At 46.8% G+C, this 15,094-nt stretch overlaps 1 protein-coding gene across 1 annotated transcript in view; it reads right to left on the bottom strand.

Moving 5' to 3' along the window:
• LOC147619253 (uncharacterized) overlaps positions 1-14,314 on the bottom strand; it is a 48,028-nt gene extending 33,714 nt beyond the window's left edge. Inside the window, exons 1-6 of the mRNA XM_086772917.1 lie at positions 13,834-14,314; positions 13,100-13,175; positions 12,779-12,984; positions 12,581-12,667; positions 12,335-12,427; positions 12,081-12,235 (exon numbers count right to left, since the gene is read on the bottom strand). Coding sequence (XP_086629043.1) covers positions 12,081-12,235; positions 12,335-12,427; positions 12,581-12,667; positions 12,779-12,984; positions 13,100-13,175; positions 13,834-14,169 — 953 coding nt within the window. The 5' untranslated portion in view covers positions 14,170-14,314. The remainder of the gene's footprint in view (positions 1-12,080; positions 12,236-12,334; positions 12,428-12,580; positions 12,668-12,778; positions 12,985-13,099; positions 13,176-13,833) is intronic.
• Positions 14,315-15,094: the final 780 nt, after the last annotated feature.

Here is a 15,094-nt window from a genome sequence, read left to right as displayed (position 1 = left end):
ATGTCGTCCAAAAATATGAACACACACTTTCCAATCAATTCTCGGAGCACACGCATCATCATGCGGTTGAATGTGGCTGGGGCGTTCGTCAAGCCAAAAGGCATGACCACAAATTCATAGTGGGCCCGTTTCGTACGGAAGGCTGGCCGCTGTCTTGGGGATGTCCCCCTCCACAATCCTCACCTGGTGGTAGCCACTCTTTAAATCGAGTTTCGAGAACACCTTAGTCCCATTCAGCCTCTCAAAAATATAATCTATTCGAGGCATCAGGAATCTACTCTTAATAGTCAGCTTATTGAGTGCACGATAATCAACACACAAACGAGAAGACCCATCTTTCTTTTTGACAAACAGGACTGGTGCCGCAAATGGCGACATGCTGGGGTGGATGAAGCCAGATTGCAACAATTCTTGGAGTTGACGGTCCAACTCCGATTCCATTGCCTTGGAGAGGCGATATGGAAACTTGCCCGGGGTTCCGAGCCTGGGAGGAGATCAATCTTGTGGTCCTCCGGTCTAGACGGGGGGAGCTGGGGAGGGAGATTGTCCCAAAGAAAAATCTTCTAGAACTTTTCATGGAGAGCCAAATACTTCTCGGAAGCACTAGCCACCGTCTGGGCAGTCTAGATGTAGATCATCGCACAATGTGCGCCTTTCCTGATTGCTCGTTTAGCCTGCAAGAGGCTTATGAGCGAAAAGTTTGGAATTCCTGGCTTACACTTAATGGTCACTGGGGCGTTTGACACATTCCGACTAATCTGGAAAAAGTGCTTGTCCCACTTGACATCAGGAAGGAACTTGTGAAACCACTGAATGCCCATGCCTGTGCTAAAACCCTCACCTTGCTTGTCCACCGAAGTCAGGACGAAACGGGCACACAGGGTAGCCTATTCCGTGACCACGTCCTCCGTGCTGCCGCTGTCAAACAAGACAACGACTCTCTGGCCACCTATGTAGCCAAAGGTCTTGAGCAATTTGTTGCGCTCATACTCCTGGTCATGGGTGCGCTTCTGCTGATCTTCGAGCTCCCGGCTAATGATTGCTCCAATTGAAGCATTGGGATTTGAAGAACTAGGGACAGCCACTGGGGTCTGTGTGGGAGTTGGGCTCACCACTGAAGCCGTGGAGGCTGAGGTGGCCGTCTTTGGAGAGGTAATCTTCCTAGGAGACTCCCGAGAAGTGTGTCCTTTAGTATGACAAAAGAAACACCTATCCTCCTTCTTGTACTAAGTAATCTCCTCAACACTCAACTTGCCACCGGTCTTACTTGCCTCCGCTTTCTGGTCTGGAGTAAGCTTGCGCGCATTGGCTGAGTTCTTGGAGCCAGAGGCTCCTGTGCTCTGTCCTGGGGAAGACCCCGTTTGGTTCTGGCCTTTTCCCCCCGAGGTGGTAGCCTTGGGAGTAGTTGGTTGGAAAGTCTTGGGCTTTCCGCCATTGTGCTTCATTTCAGCACTATGCGCAAGCGAGAGTGCGCCTTCGAAGGTGGCTGGCCTAAACATATGCACCTCCCATTGGATTTGCGTGTCCAGGCCATACGGGAATTGCCCTTTCTTATCCGTATCAGATAAGCCTAATTGCAAACATAAGCTCGAAATTTTATTGGCAAACTAAAGGACTGGTTCCGCGTTCTGACGCGCTCTCCTAAACTCGTCTTCGAGTCGCTCAAGGCAATGGGGCAGTAGAAACCGCTGCTTAAGGTTGCGGACAAACTCGTCCCAAACATAAGCCGCCATACCTAATCTGGTGTGGGTATGAGCCCACTGGGTCCGCTAAGGAATGGCCTAGCTAAGATCACCCTGTCAATATCATTCTTTCTAACTGCGGCAAAGTAAGCTTCAAATTGATGCAACCATGAATAAAGAGTTGTGGGGTCAAGTTTACCATTATACTTACTGAAATTCATTTTCTCGAGAAAATGATTTGAGAAAGCCGCTCATGTCAGTCTTGCATCCAAAGCCACAAGGTATCGCTCATGTTCCACGCGTCGCATGGCTTCGTCTTCACGTTGTCGGATCTCCAATGCACGCATCTGCAACTCAAGCATCGAACTTGGCTGCGGTCGTGACCCTTCAAGAGGGTCCCTATGTAGAGGTTCTGGAATCTGGGAAATAGAAGGAGAGGGAGGAGGAGACGAAAAACGCGGAGCTGGAGAACGGGTGCACTCTTCCAGAGCCTGTATCTGTGCCTTCTGCTCTTCAAACTTGGTACTCTGGTCTGCGATTGCTCGCATCATCTGTTGGAACACCTCTTTAACACTCATGCTTGATGCCCTAGCTGGGCTGCCTGGTGCACTTAGGTCCCAAGGTTCTTGGTCTCTCTCGTCATCGCAGCTCGCCATAGTAGGAAAATGCACCTCCTTTCCAAACCGCAATCTGACCATCCACTATGTGTGCGGGAGACTTCCAAAGGCTTCCGAAGGCTGAAAACCAACCGTCCTTCGAGGGACAGGAGTCACTCCGAAAGGGGTGGTCCACCGGAGTCTGAAAACCAACTACATGTATGTGGTATCTCTGAGTATCAGATGGTGCTCAGTGCACAATACAACAACTAGAAGAAAACTGAAAGGAAGAAAGAAAACTGCTACTGTGAGGTCGGGATGTATGTAAGGATGGAGCACTACTGGGGTAAATGCACAACTATATGCCAGGGTGATACAACGATGCTCAATGCACGCATGCTCCTAGTCAGCTCCATCCTGTGGTGAGGGGGGGGGGGTGTAATATGTCATACATGTCAGCGCCAGTTGTAATGATATGCAAGATGGCCGCCAGTTCAATGGGTCCCGGCTGTCCTCTCTCCTGTAGTCGCTCTAGTCAGCTCCATCCTGTGGTGAGGGGGGGGGGGGTGTAATATGTCATACATGTCAGCGCCAGTTGTAATGATATGCAAGATGGCCGCCAGTTCAATGGGTCCCGGCTGTCCTCTCTCCTGTAGTCGCCTCTGGTGTCGTGCCCGAATGTCCTTGATCATATATCGATGTCTGTGGGAGGTCGGTATCCGGGCGCTCGTGGACGCCGCAATGCTCGAATCTCCTCAGCTCTCCTCAAAGTGACCCCTCGGCCCATCACTGTAGGATCTGGCATGGCTATCCTCTGGAAGAAATCGATCAGCTGAGTCTGTCGGATCTGGGCTCTCCTCACTCTTGACTGGAGTAACTGCTCTCTGTGTCGGTATATCTCTAGTAAGAAGCACCCAAGTACTCGTTGGTCTAATATCTGCAGGATGGACTGAAAAGATGTGTCTACTCCTCTGAAGAGAGTAGGGTAGGTGGCTCTGATCCCATCATAATATGGACATCTGCATACAAAGTGTGACTCGCTCTCCACATCCTCTCTGCATAATCTGCTTAATCTCTCCTCCAGCGGGATGCAGGCTGCTCATCCAGCCTCAATCTCCAGGGGGTGTGATGAAACTCGGAGCTGTTCAATCACTACGCTCAGAGCATGTGGAAGATATAGATCCATGTAGTGCGGTCTCTGAATGAAACCATCATAAGTCAGCATCAAGAAATGATCTCTGACGTATGCCATCTTTGTACGGAGAGGCTATGACGGTGTCACCCATGTGCGCATCATATGTCTCTGAATCAGCTCCTGCCTGATGACTCTATTCCTCTCAATGTTGTGTGAGAGGGAGAGGTGTGGGGCATGTAGATCATACTGGGTAGGTGGTAATCGGTCCATATCATACCCAAAACTCTGGAGCCACTGGACTACCTGTGTATACCATGAGCGACTGTCCCCTGACTCTGCAAGCTGCCTAGATGCCTCAAAAGCAATGCGCGGGAGTCGGTCCACCGACATGTCACTGAGTCTATGCAAGAAACATACGGTCTGAAAGAGTGCCTCCACTAGCATCGGTGGTGCAACAAACTTTGCTCTCACAATGTCATGGGGAACGGATGGCTTGCTACGAACCATCCGGGATAGCAGTATGACCTGTGGGCGCTCTATCTGGCTCCATGTGGAGGCTGCCAAGCCTGGTGTGCAAACTAGGGCTGCGTACATCAGGGCTGGGGTGACTTAAGTGTCAAAAAGCCACCCTTTTGTACAGGGCTCCTGGAAATGTGCCTGATGGCTCTGTCTCTCTAGGATAGCCAAGGCTGCATAGGCTCGGGTGAGTCGATCATGGGCTGCCTGCATCATAGAGAATCGCCCGGCTCTGCTGGTGAATGTAATCCCCAAATATACATAAGATGTAGAGACCTCTACTTGGCTGCCCTCAAACATAAAAACAGATCTCCTCCTTATTGCTGGCGATGTATGGAAGATCATAACCTTGGTTTTCCCAAGGTTCACTGTGAGGCCTCTGTCTCTGCAGAAAAACTCTAGAGCCCCTAGATGCTGCTGTAGTCCCTCCTGTGTCTCTGATAATGTCATCAGCATATAGCATAATATGTACCTGTGTGTCCGAGATCTGCCCGCCAAACTCACCTCCTCGCTGAATATAGTCTGCTACCTCGTCGATGTATAGCCCGAAGAGGGTGGGAGATAGTGGGCATCCTTGCTTCACACCAATGGTGCTAGCAAAGTCTACAGACATACCTCCTGGGCAACTAACCCTGGCTGCCACACGCTCATAAAGAGCATAAATTCCCCGCATCATCTCTGTAGGTACTCCCAGTGTCATGAGTCTCTAAAAGAGCCGCTCTCGCGGAACCGTATAGAACGCTTTGCGGAAATCCACAAAGCAGCAATGTAAGCGCCTGCCCCAGCTCCTGGCCTGCTCAATCAGTATCCTGAGGGTGAAGACATGGTCAATGGTGGAGAAGCCTCGCCGAAAACCTACCAGTCCAGGGGCTCGAAGACTGAGGGCCTCTGCATAGTGACTAAGCTCTGCCTCCAATACTGCCCCATATAATTTGGCCAATGTATGACCAACCATGATAGTCCTGTAGTTGGTTGGGTCCATACGGTCCCCAGCCTTATGTATGCTTAGTCCATGTCTCAGGCAAACCCTCTGCTAGAGCTCTATTAAAGAGCCAGGCAATGAAATGTGAGAGTCTCTGCTGCATATATAAGGTGCTCTCCCTGGAGGCTGGTATGATCCGCGGCTCTCCCATGCTGTAATCTCCGTATAGCTCTAGTGACCATCTCGCTGTGGTGAAGAAAGTAGGGGTTGTGGGGCGCTGCTCTGATGGCTGAGGCCCGAGGGAAAGGTGGCTGGGCTGGGATCTGGTATAGTCTCTCCGCGTAAGCATGCCATGTAGCAAGGTCCTCCATCGGTGTGGGTGGGGAAGGCTCCCTGAGCTGGCACCAGGCCACATCTGCATCCCGGCTCATCAGCAGTGGTGGATGTCCCAATACTGTGCCTCATCATATGCCCGTCTCTTACGTCTAGTAAGGGCAGACATCTCTCGTCCAGCCTGGCGTAGTGTAATCTGGCCCAGCTCTCTCTGTACTCTCAGCTGTCTGCGTAACTGGCGGCACTCATCATCATACCAGCTGTTCCAAGGCATAGTCCTAGAACAGGTGCTCTCCATGCCATGTGTAGTGTGGGGGAAGCTCTCCATGGCTGAGCTGAATGCAATACTGACGTAAGTCCATCCATGAGTGCCGATAGAGGTGCTGATGGATCTAGATGTAGTATCCCCTCATAGACATGGTTTGTGTATATATGCTCTAACTCTTTAGTTAAATGGATGATGGTGCGAGGTGGTCATGAGGGTGGTTCTAATGGTGTGTGGCTAGTTGCTAGTGATAGCACAAGATATGAGTGGTCCACTCCAATAGGGCATGGGGGGATAGTAAAGTCCTGAACAAGATCCATGCCTCCTATGGACCCCATGACATAATCGACTATGCTGCCTCCACCCGCTCCTCCCTTCTGGAAGCATGTAAGCCCTCCAGAGTCCGACCAACGCATCATACCATTATAGATAAGGAGCTGGTGTGCTGCACCTAAGGCCAGTAGGTGTGATCCATAACTTGTGTTGTCAGCACCTCGGTCAGATGATACTCTCCCCGACCCGATTGCATCCAGATCAAGAGCATCTAGTAGTATAGGATCTGCAAAGTCAAAAATCTCACACTACCGGCTCTGGGTTCGGGCATTGAAGTCCCCCACAAGGAAGACTTCACCCTGGTGTGAGAAATGAATGATGTCCTCATATAAGATCGAATAGGGTGACTGCTCCGTCAAAGAACTCTCCTCCACCGCCACCTCATATCTGTTGTCCAACTCCTCCCGCATCTCACCAGCATCATCTGTGTCCTCCTCAGCTTGTCTCTGAGTCCTCCTATTACGACCCTGTGTTTTTCCCTCTCGACAACAAGCAGGTGGGCACGGGCACGGACACGCAGTGTGAACAAGCATCAAGTTGGATATAAAAAGGAAACCCATATATGGTGGCCAGCCCAAGTGTGAAAGGGGACAAAAGGGAGTTTTTAAGTTTATAAGGTTTAATAACCTTTGAAGGTTTGAAAGTTTTTTTTTTTTGAAGGCATGCGTTTTTGCTAATCGCTTTTGGCGTTTTTGAGAAAGCGCATCGCCTCTTTATAAATCGAAGGGTGGCGGAGCTGAAGGATGGCAGGGTCGCCGTGTGGAGTCGAGGTGTGGTCATCATGTGGTACAAGCGGGCGCGGCTGTGCGTATGGCTATAGACAGGCGGGCTATGTGTGGCTACAGCCAGGCAGGTTGTGAACAGATGTGGGCACCAGACGAGCTGCAGCCAGCGAAAGGACACCAAACGTGCTATGTGTACAAGCTGCAAGCAACCTGCGACCAGACAGGTAGGCAGCCAGGCAAGCGTCAGCCAGTCGGGCAGCCAGGCGGATGCTAGGTGTGGGAAGGCGGTGCAGGGGATGGGCGCGCAGCAGTGAATCTAGCCAGGTGCTGGTGGTCGTGGAGCAGGTCACGTGCATGTGACAGCCAGGCAGGCGGTTTTCTGCAGCATGGAGCATACCGCATCGCTGAGGCATCTCCTCAGCCAGACCGGACAGGCTTAGACCAGCATGATGGACGCAGGTCCATGGGTAAGCTCACTGGATACCCTTCGCCCCCTTGCATACAGCACCTATTTGTTACAAGGCAACAAACCGCTTCTGAGGACACTACATTTTGGGGCCAATCGGTGTCCTTGTACTATTTGCACGGAGTGGGCTCCCACCATGGAGATCATTGGCCCCGAGCATGTAGTGGGCTTTGTTGCGGATGGGGAGCCTTCGGATAGGGTGGCAGGAGCTATCCTCCAAGCTATGTATGGACATGTCACGGTATCCTTTTGTATAGCTCATTGCCTAAACAACCTCCTCAAGGACATAGGGACATTGCCATGGATCAGCCCGCTCATTGAGGAGGCCAACACCATGGTCTCCTTTGTCCTCAACCACCAACGACTTCGGCATTAGGTCCTCTCTCTCTCTCTCCTCAAATATTCCAACACCCAGTTTGCCTACAACTTCCTCATGTTGGGCTGGTTGAAGGATTGTAATGGTGCTTTGAGGGGGCTTTTCCTTAGCGACGAGTTTGTCGACATGTAAGAGTCCCGTACAAACACCGCCCGAGAGTGTAGGTTACGGGTGGATGATGCCTCTTGGTGGGAGAGTGAAAAGACCACGAATGCTATGGTCAGGCCCATAGTCCACCTATTGAGAATTATAGATGCTATGCATCCATACATAGGCAAGGTCTACGAGGCCATGGATCACATAATAGAGAAGTTGAAAGACTTCATGCCTGACGAAGACATATACGAGGAGATCCATGCCTTGTGTCTAGGAAGGTGGAATTCCTACTACTCTCCATTGCATGCAACAACTTATGTGGTGGACCCAGAATTCCAAGGAACAAGCAGGGGAGCAACCGGGAGGTGAGCGCTTGGTGGAGGATCATCTTGGACCATCTTGTGCCTGATGCATCGGTTAGGCGCAAGATTAGGAACTAGCTTTCCATGTACAGGTCATTTCATGGCTCCTATGGTTGTCATAATGCACAGATTGACCACTCCAAAGTTGGTGCCGCTCTATGGTGGGAGGACTTTGGTTCGGATGGACCGGAGCTATAGCAGCTGGCCATTCCCATACTTAGCCAGGCCGTCAGCTCCTCTTCCTTGGAGCAACTTTGGAGCACCTACAGCCACATTGCCTCTAGGAAGAGGAACCGACTCGGGATAGAATGTGCCAATGACCTTGTCTTCGTCAAGCGCAAACTTGCAAATGCTTTGCAAGAGCGTGACCAAGAAGACAGATCCCTTCACCAAGTGGGAGATGAGTCAACATGAAGAGCAACAAGAGAATGAGGTGCAGCAGCAGCATGCTAGTGAGGATGAGAGTGAGGATGAGCTTGATGTTCCTTTGGCACAATCTACCCATGACCATGAGGTGAGCACTTCACGTGGATGATCATTCATGGATCATGATTCATGGACCTTACTACTTAGCTCTAGGCTTTAGTACTTTTGAGTCTTTCCATGCTTTAGCCTTTTTTGTCCTTCCATGTATTGTGCTTCCTTAAGGCTTAGTCCTAACTCTTGAGTCATGACTCGTTTTGTATCTACTTAATACAATCAACCGTCAACGCCTTCACTCTTTGATCAACGTATTTTGTTAATATGACTCAAAAGCTTACCATTTTAGTGTAAATTTGTGCTCATTTTGATGTACTTCCAGAGTAGAATAAGTGTAGAGTAGAAAAACTTTTTTTTTTAAGTATTTTTTAAGTGTCTCCGTTCCCTACTCATGGCCGTCCCCCGTCCCTTGTGACTATGGCGTAGACATAGGTCCCCTGCCAACAAGGCGTCATGTCCACTCTACCACATGCACTTCATGTCAGTACTCAAAACATACACTTTGGAGGAGAGGTGGGCTCAAGTTCACTCTACCACATACACTCCGTGTTGGTACTCTGACCACACACCTTGGAGGAGAGGTGGGCTCAAGCTCACTCTACCATGTGCACTCCGCGGTGGTATTATGATCACAGACCTACAAGGAGAGGTGGGCTCAAGTGTAGAACATAAGATGAGAATGAGTCACAGGCTTAAATATCCTAGTGCTCCATAAACATTTCTTCTGCATATAGTTTTACAGCCATTTAGGCCACCAATAGTTTTACAGGCATTTCAGCCGATGATAAAAATCTATAGAAAAATCCTCGATCCATGGGATATCCATGAGTTCCATAAGTCCATTGTCCAATGCATCCCAAAGAAAGATACTCCATCCTAATAAAGGGAGTGATAAAGTTGTATATAAAGCCCAACAATCACTTAGCCAATGATAACCATATAGATGCACCAAACCATCGTATATGTATAAATCCTCGAGCAAAGATATGCCATAAATTTAGTCCATAGTCCTTGGACGTATCCATATGAAAAAACATATAAACCAGGCTTTTCAACCATTATGTTTACCTGAAACAGTTCAAGGCAAACAACACACAATTCTCCTTGTACGGGCATACAAAGGTTAAGTGTCCAAAAACACAAAAACACTTACAATAAAATTACCAAAAAGCATCAACTTTGCAAAACTCAAAGTATACTTAGCTTTTCTTGCCAGGTTCGTCATGAAGCCAAAGGAAATATCTCCTTTGCATAAACTAAAGATATCTTGAGATACAGCTCCATATAGCTAGCTTGTAAAACTCGATTCATGACCCACAATAATCCATATGGAAAGACTGTTGAATACGGACACATAAATCCAATTCCATACTTCAAGAATAAAATATGTGAATCCATAAATCATTAAACCAAGCTGTGTATTACTCATGTTTCGGACACATTACTACTTCTGTAAGTGAATAAGTCGGCCATGCTCAATAGCAAAGCTCTTGGTCAGTGTAGTCCCCACTTCTGATCTTTTCTTTTTCTCCCTGTTGGAAGGAAGGCTTCCGAAAAAGCCTACGCTCTAATACCACTGTAACCAAATCCGGCCCAGGGGACTAAGGTCTTCAACACACTTTTGCATGGCCATCAATCAACTTGAATACTTAAACATAAACCATAGAATATTGGCAATAAAACATGTGAATAGGACACCACACTCGGACCGGAACGGCCAGCCCCCCTTCAACGGAAGTCTCTATTCCTTAGGAGAAGATGTATAACAAAGGATGCGGGTGCTCCAACACCGGAATTTTCCAAGTACAAAAGATAAATAATTGTGTCCACGCACACTGCTTTCCACCCCAAAAAAAAAACAATTTTCAGCTTCATATCCAAGTTATGTCGGCATCTGTAGGCTCACTCCATGGACACTCTTGGTCTTCTCATGAACCCTACTAGCTGCCCACACTGTTTACATGCTGAAAACAGTCCTAAAACAGTTAAAAAACAGCCTTCAATTGTCTTCCAGCTATCTGTAGAATATTTCCCTTTGCGTGCAAGCACTGTATGCAATTAGGGTTTGCTGTCCACACAGCCCAAGCACTGAAAATCAGTCCCAAAACATAAAATACTGCCCTCAACAAGCTTCCAAGCACTGCCGTCTTTCCATACATGTGTCTAGGCATCTCTATAGCAACCCTACCAGCCTCGGGATGCTGTAAAAGCCACTTGACGAAGTAGTCTCACGAGCCTCAAGTCCAAGGAGCTCTCCCTCAAATCAACTCCAAAAGTCACTTAGATATGCCCCCTATAAACTAGGAGCCATAAATAGCCCATGCCTCATAAATACCATTAACCTCCCCATAAGATGCCTAGCCCACAATCCTTGGTTAACCTAACCTGATGTTAGACTAGTTGACCCTGCTAGGAACTAGGGACGTAACATCGGCCCCACCTATGATTATATACTTATTGACCCAAAACGATCGTACCACCTACCCTAGCAATTTACTAGCTTGTACAACACCGCACAACTTCCAAGCTCATCCAAACAAGTCTAGACACCCATATGGGACACACAACCCAAGCACATGATATCTTGGAAATATTTCCTTCAGCCCTTTATGTGTCTTGATATGGGAATATCCATCCACACATGCACATAGCAAGTTTGGGAGAAAGTCAAACCTACCTAAGCCGCCTACAAACCATCTTGCCTCCTAAAAGCAACCATGCAGTGTTCAAACCTCATCTTTCAGGATCCAACTGCTAAAACATTGCTAAGCCTCATGGAGGTAGCCTCACAAACATGAGATAGCCGGTACCCACGCAATACGCAAAGGGTGAACACAGAGGTGCCCTCCTTTGCCATATGATAAAAACGTAGTATGGCACATGCATCAAATATGGCCTCCATCATGGTTTGCATTTAGGGATCTTCTAGCTTTCTTGGTCAAAACACCTGTAAATCATTCCCACCCAATTAAAGCCATAAAAAATATGCAGTGGAACCCATGACAAGAGCTAAAAACCACTATATATACCGTCATAGGCCAAATGGATCTGAACTTACGAATAATTTTGAAAGAGAAAAGAGAATCACCAAAAACGAACAAAATTTTAAAAAAAATTAAAAAAAAGCTAAATAGAGACACCCAAGAAAAAATAATAATAATAGTAGTAATAATAACTTGCAAAAATAGACAAATACGTAACTAAATCACACATGCCCACATACACACAAACAAATTTTTTATTGAACCACAACAAAAGAATTTCTAACAAACAAGCTAAATAAATTTTGAATAACTAATTAGCAAAAACAAAATTTAAATGACTAATTCACTAAAATAAAACAAGTAAAGACAAGAATACAAAAAGTGCAAACTTTACCTCAAAGATTGTCCAATCATGAAGTATAAGATCATCAACTTCAACATGCATAGCATGGACTAGGTGCTACGACATACCAACTCACATCATCACCACCCTAGAGTAAGTGCAGGTTTACATATATAAAAAATTGTCCTGACCAAGAGGACACAACTTTTATACAAAGACCAACGAGCTGAGTTTCTATCACTTCTCCAGTAGTGAAGGGCACACTCAGCCATGATGAAGGCTAGCACTTACAACTAGACTAGCAAAAACAAATCACTTCCCTATTAAAGCAATGATCAAAAGCAAGACTAGAAGCAATGATAAATAACAACTAAGAGCTCAAAATCACTACTGAATATAAAGGTTAACGCTTTCATACAAAAACTTTGCCTTTGAAAACCATGGAGGACAATGAAGGACCTCTCACCATACAACAATGGCATCTCCAGCTTTGTATGCCCGATCCACCTGAAGTTGAACAGCATCACCAACAGCCTTCAACATTGCTTTGCAAGTGCTCTTGTATGCCAATAAAGGGGGTCCTAATGGCACTAAAGCAAAGCGTCTTGCAAGAGGAACCTCCTGAAAAGACCAAGGCATGTACCTAAGATAGTCGAGATGACTAAAAACAGAAACACCTGGTGGCCTATGGAGTGCAATTGGCTTTGAAGAGATATATACCTGCAAATGCACTACACATGACTGCACAGCTACAAAAGCTTGCTTGAAAATATCAAAAGAAAAGGCCTCTGTTGGTATATCAAATGGATATTGCTGTAAATCACATCATCCGACCACACCAAATCAGGTATACAGAAAGCTACCTCATAGCCAAGATAAATTATAAACATGGCACAGCCTCCTGCATACTAAAAAATTGCCTTGTAGTGGGCCCATAAGATACACGTTTAAAACCAGAAAAATGACCTGAAAGAGTGACCCAGCCATAAACCAGACAGTGTCCAGCTCTTTATACTCCCGACGTATGCCTTCTAACCTAGCAGAAACAACTTCCTAATCACCCAAACCATCTTGAATCAGCCAGAAGAACACACATTATGCATTCAAAATAAATCCTAAGCATGTATCAAAGCTCATATGATCCCCCTGACATTTGTGTGCTACCTTCATGGGGCTCCCTTGAAGATACTCCAACTCCTTGGAGGTCCACAGTAGTGGAGACTCCACTGCAAGCTGACCCCTTCCCCTTTGCCTGTCCAGCTCGCGTATGAAAGGGTACCAAAAGGAGTCTTTTCCACGCTTCTTCTCGTACATCAGGTATAGTGCAAGGCAGGCCAGCTCGGACAGTTTGTTTGTGGTCAGAAGTTCAGCTGCAAAGTCACATCAAACATGGGACCTTGTTCTCATGTACAGGTCAGGCTATGGTTTCCCTGGACCCCAAGACATATCAAAAAGCATAAAAATCGAGAAGAATGATTTGCCCACCAATAGTCTCATTCCCAAGAATCCTTTCCAGGGTGACCACCAACGAATTAGGAACTGCAAAGGCAACATCTCCAGGCTGCACAAAACATGGGCACCAAACAAAACTGCCGACAAAGTCAGCTCTACATTCGAAAAAGTGTGCCACATAGAAGGATGCAACCAGACAATTAGCAACAAAAGAGAGAGAAAAAAAAGGTTAAATACACCCCACCTCCGGCCATTATCATCCCCCTTATTCTCAAAACCCAGAGGATATGGACATCAATAAAACCTCATAAAGGGTAGATGTACCCTCATTTTCCTCTCCTTTCTAGTGAAGTCTGGCTGTACGTACTTGATTGAGGGAAAATGAGGGTTACAATACCTGTGTTACTCTCCTTAGTGGAGTGAAGAATCCTCTTTAGTGGCCATGGGTGTGCATGATGATCTTGATGGAGGAGATGGGCATACAGGACGGATGGAGAAGGCAATTGGATAACCCAAATAGTAATGATACATTATATACTGATAGTATCAATGTTTTTCTGACAGCTAGGTAATAATGTTTTCCTGGGAGCTACCTTGGCCCTTCGTACATTTACCTTAGCTTGATGTTGTGGATCGTAATTTCCTGAAAACTGTACCTATGGCATTCACATGATACCTTGGCATGGTGTTTGACAAGATGATAGCAACAACGATCTCTTTAAAGACCCACTACAAGATGAAGAGATGAAGAGAAGGTAAGATGAGACCTGTAGGTCCTGCTGGGCGACAACATAGTGAATTGGGCGGCTGTCAAAGCCATGGAAGGAGCGCTCTTTGAGCTCCACCTTGCAAGGTGGCAGCCCCTGCTCATGCATCCACTTCATGAGGTCCAGCTGCTCCTCTTCTCTCAATGCCTGCGGTTTCCCACCATTGTTGGCCGTGAGGGTGCCCACGCAAACAACGCTGCTCCGACAGCCGGACGGAATTCTCCTCTTTTGGGCGCCCTGCTGAAACCCTAGAGCTGCGCACACGTGAGGGTCTCTCCCGAAGCTTATGTTGCAATGAAGGGCCCAAGCACTGCTAGCTCCCAATGCGTGGGGCATAGCTGCTTCACGCTGAGAAGCAACCCGATCCCTGTATACGAATGAATGCCCTCCTGTTACAGCAATATCGCCTATTACGATCAAGTGCTGTGAGCTCTCTATCTCTCCCTCTCTGCGCTTTTATCTTCCATGAGCAGTCCTACATGCAAATATGATATGTGAAGCCAATATATTATTCCCTCTTGATTTTTTGCACCATGCCAAGGTGGTCCCACCTTTAACCAAGAACGATAAGACAAGTCCTTGATTGGCTAGGTAGTTCCTTTGGGGGCCTGCCTTCAGGTGTAAATTCATTACACTTCTACTACTAGGCAATGGGCTTGAAGACTCTATAGCTGGTTTTGAAGACTCCGAGGACCGAGACCCTTCTTTAGACTTTTAAGCCTTCAGAGAAAGGTGCCCAAAATTTTAACCTTCAATTTAAAAAATCCGCCTACAAATTTTACCTTCTCACCTGGAAAGGTACCGACCCTCCAACTTTAAAAACAAAAACAAAATCCGCCTACAACTTTAACCTTCTCACCTGGAGGAAAGGTACTGACCCTCCAACTTTAAAAACAAAAACAAAAAAATATAATGATGTTAAATTTTAATTATCAATTTTACCTATGTAAAAGAAAGAGGCATTGGGGGACCACTCAAATCTGAGGTAGGAAGTCGGGAACCTTATGCACCAACGACAAAATTTTATAGCCATGCTCCCCTTGTTCAAACATCAACGCTGCTGAAGGTTGAAGCCCTCTCATTGTCCCAGCAGCCACTCTCTCCAAAAATCATTGATCGTATATTTAAAGTTTCGAAAGTCTTCCTGATATTAAAGGATGCATTCTTTAAATCCACACTCTTTATTGTATTGAATGGCAACCTATGTAGCAAAAGACTAGGGAGCTTTTTTTATTCTTTTTGGTTTCTTATGTTTAAGTGG

Source organism: Cibotium barometz, chromosome 33, assembly GCF_041138505.1.
Source record: "Cibotium barometz isolate CiBa-2024 chromosome 33, ASM4113850v1, whole genome shotgun sequence".
Taxonomy (NCBI): domain Eukaryota; kingdom Viridiplantae; phylum Streptophyta; class Polypodiopsida; order Cyatheales; family Cibotiaceae; genus Cibotium; species Cibotium barometz.
This window is presented reverse-complemented; position numbering and strand designations above follow the sequence as displayed.